This window comes from Emiliania huxleyi, assembly GCF_000372725.1.
Source record: "Emiliania huxleyi CCMP1516 unplaced genomic scaffold EMIHUscaffold_34, whole genome shotgun sequence".
Classification (NCBI taxonomy): domain Eukaryota; phylum Haptophyta; order Isochrysidales; family Noelaerhabdaceae; genus Emiliania; species Emiliania huxleyi.
Window position 1 is genome coordinate 842,222 of NW_005199443.1, and position 894 is coordinate 843,115.

The 894-nt window shown below is 68.6% G+C and overlaps 1 protein-coding gene across 1 annotated transcript in view; it reads left to right on the forward strand.

The window, feature by feature from the left end:
* Positions 1-894, forward strand: part of EMIHUDRAFT_450901 (putative alcohol dehydrogenase) — a gene marked incomplete at both ends in the record, with an annotated part of 1,453 nt that continues 559 nt past the window's right edge. Inside the window, 4 exons of the mRNA XM_005773425.1 lie at positions 1-189; positions 273-396; positions 513-640; positions 710-889. Of these exons, the coding sequence (XP_005773482.1) occupies positions 1-189; positions 273-396; positions 513-640; positions 710-889 (621 nt within the window). The remainder of the gene's footprint in view (positions 190-272; positions 397-512; positions 641-709; positions 890-894) is intronic.

Genomic DNA, 894 nt, shown 5'->3' on the forward strand with positions numbered 1-894 from the left:
ATGGTGCAAGGCGTGATCATCGAAGCGGACCACATCGTAGACACCAACCCAGCAGACGGCAGCGTCATTGCCCGGGTGCCGATCAGCACGCCCGCAGTGGTCGACGAGGCGCTGCAGGCAGCAAAGGCGGCACAGCCATCGTGGGAGCAGACGCCGCTCTCTGAGCGGTGCGAGCGGATCGCGGCCGCCGTGAAGTCCCTCACGCCCAAGGCAATGTGAGAGGCCGCATCGAATGGAATCGGGTGCGAACGCACACGTTGGCTGGAGGATAGGTCGCCTCCATCGCCGAGCTGTGTGTGCGCGAGATGGGGAAGATCCTCTCCGAGGCGACGGAGGAGGTCGAGGGCGCGGCTGACAAGGACGAGTTTGTGCGGCACGTACGCGCCGCCAACGAATGTCAGCTGATCGGCGGATCCTCCATCCTCGTCCGCGATGCACACGGCAGCCACGGCTGTCCGCACTCTAGCCCTCTCTGCCCGCTCCCGAGGACGGTCCGCCGCCCCGCTCGGCAGGCGTGGTGGCGGTCTGCGCTCCTTGGAACTTCCCAGTCGACGAGATTCTGCTGCTGGCCATTCCAGCGCTCGCCGCCGGGAACGCGGTCGTCGTCAAGCCGTCCGAGGTGGCGCCTCTCTCGGGCCAGGCGGGCGGCGGAGACGCACCCGGCTGCCTTGCCCCCAGCAGCGCTTGATGGGTTTGGTTCGTCGGTCAGGCGGCCGTGGAGGCGCTGCAGGCGGGCCTCCCCTCCGGGCTGGTGGGGCTTGTGCAGGGCGACGGAGCTGTGGGGCAGCGGCTGGTCGAGTCGCCGCTGGTGGACATGGTTGCGATGACGGGCTCGTCCGCAACGGGCAAGCGCATCATGTCGGCCTGCGCGGGCGGGCTGAAGCGGCTCGTACT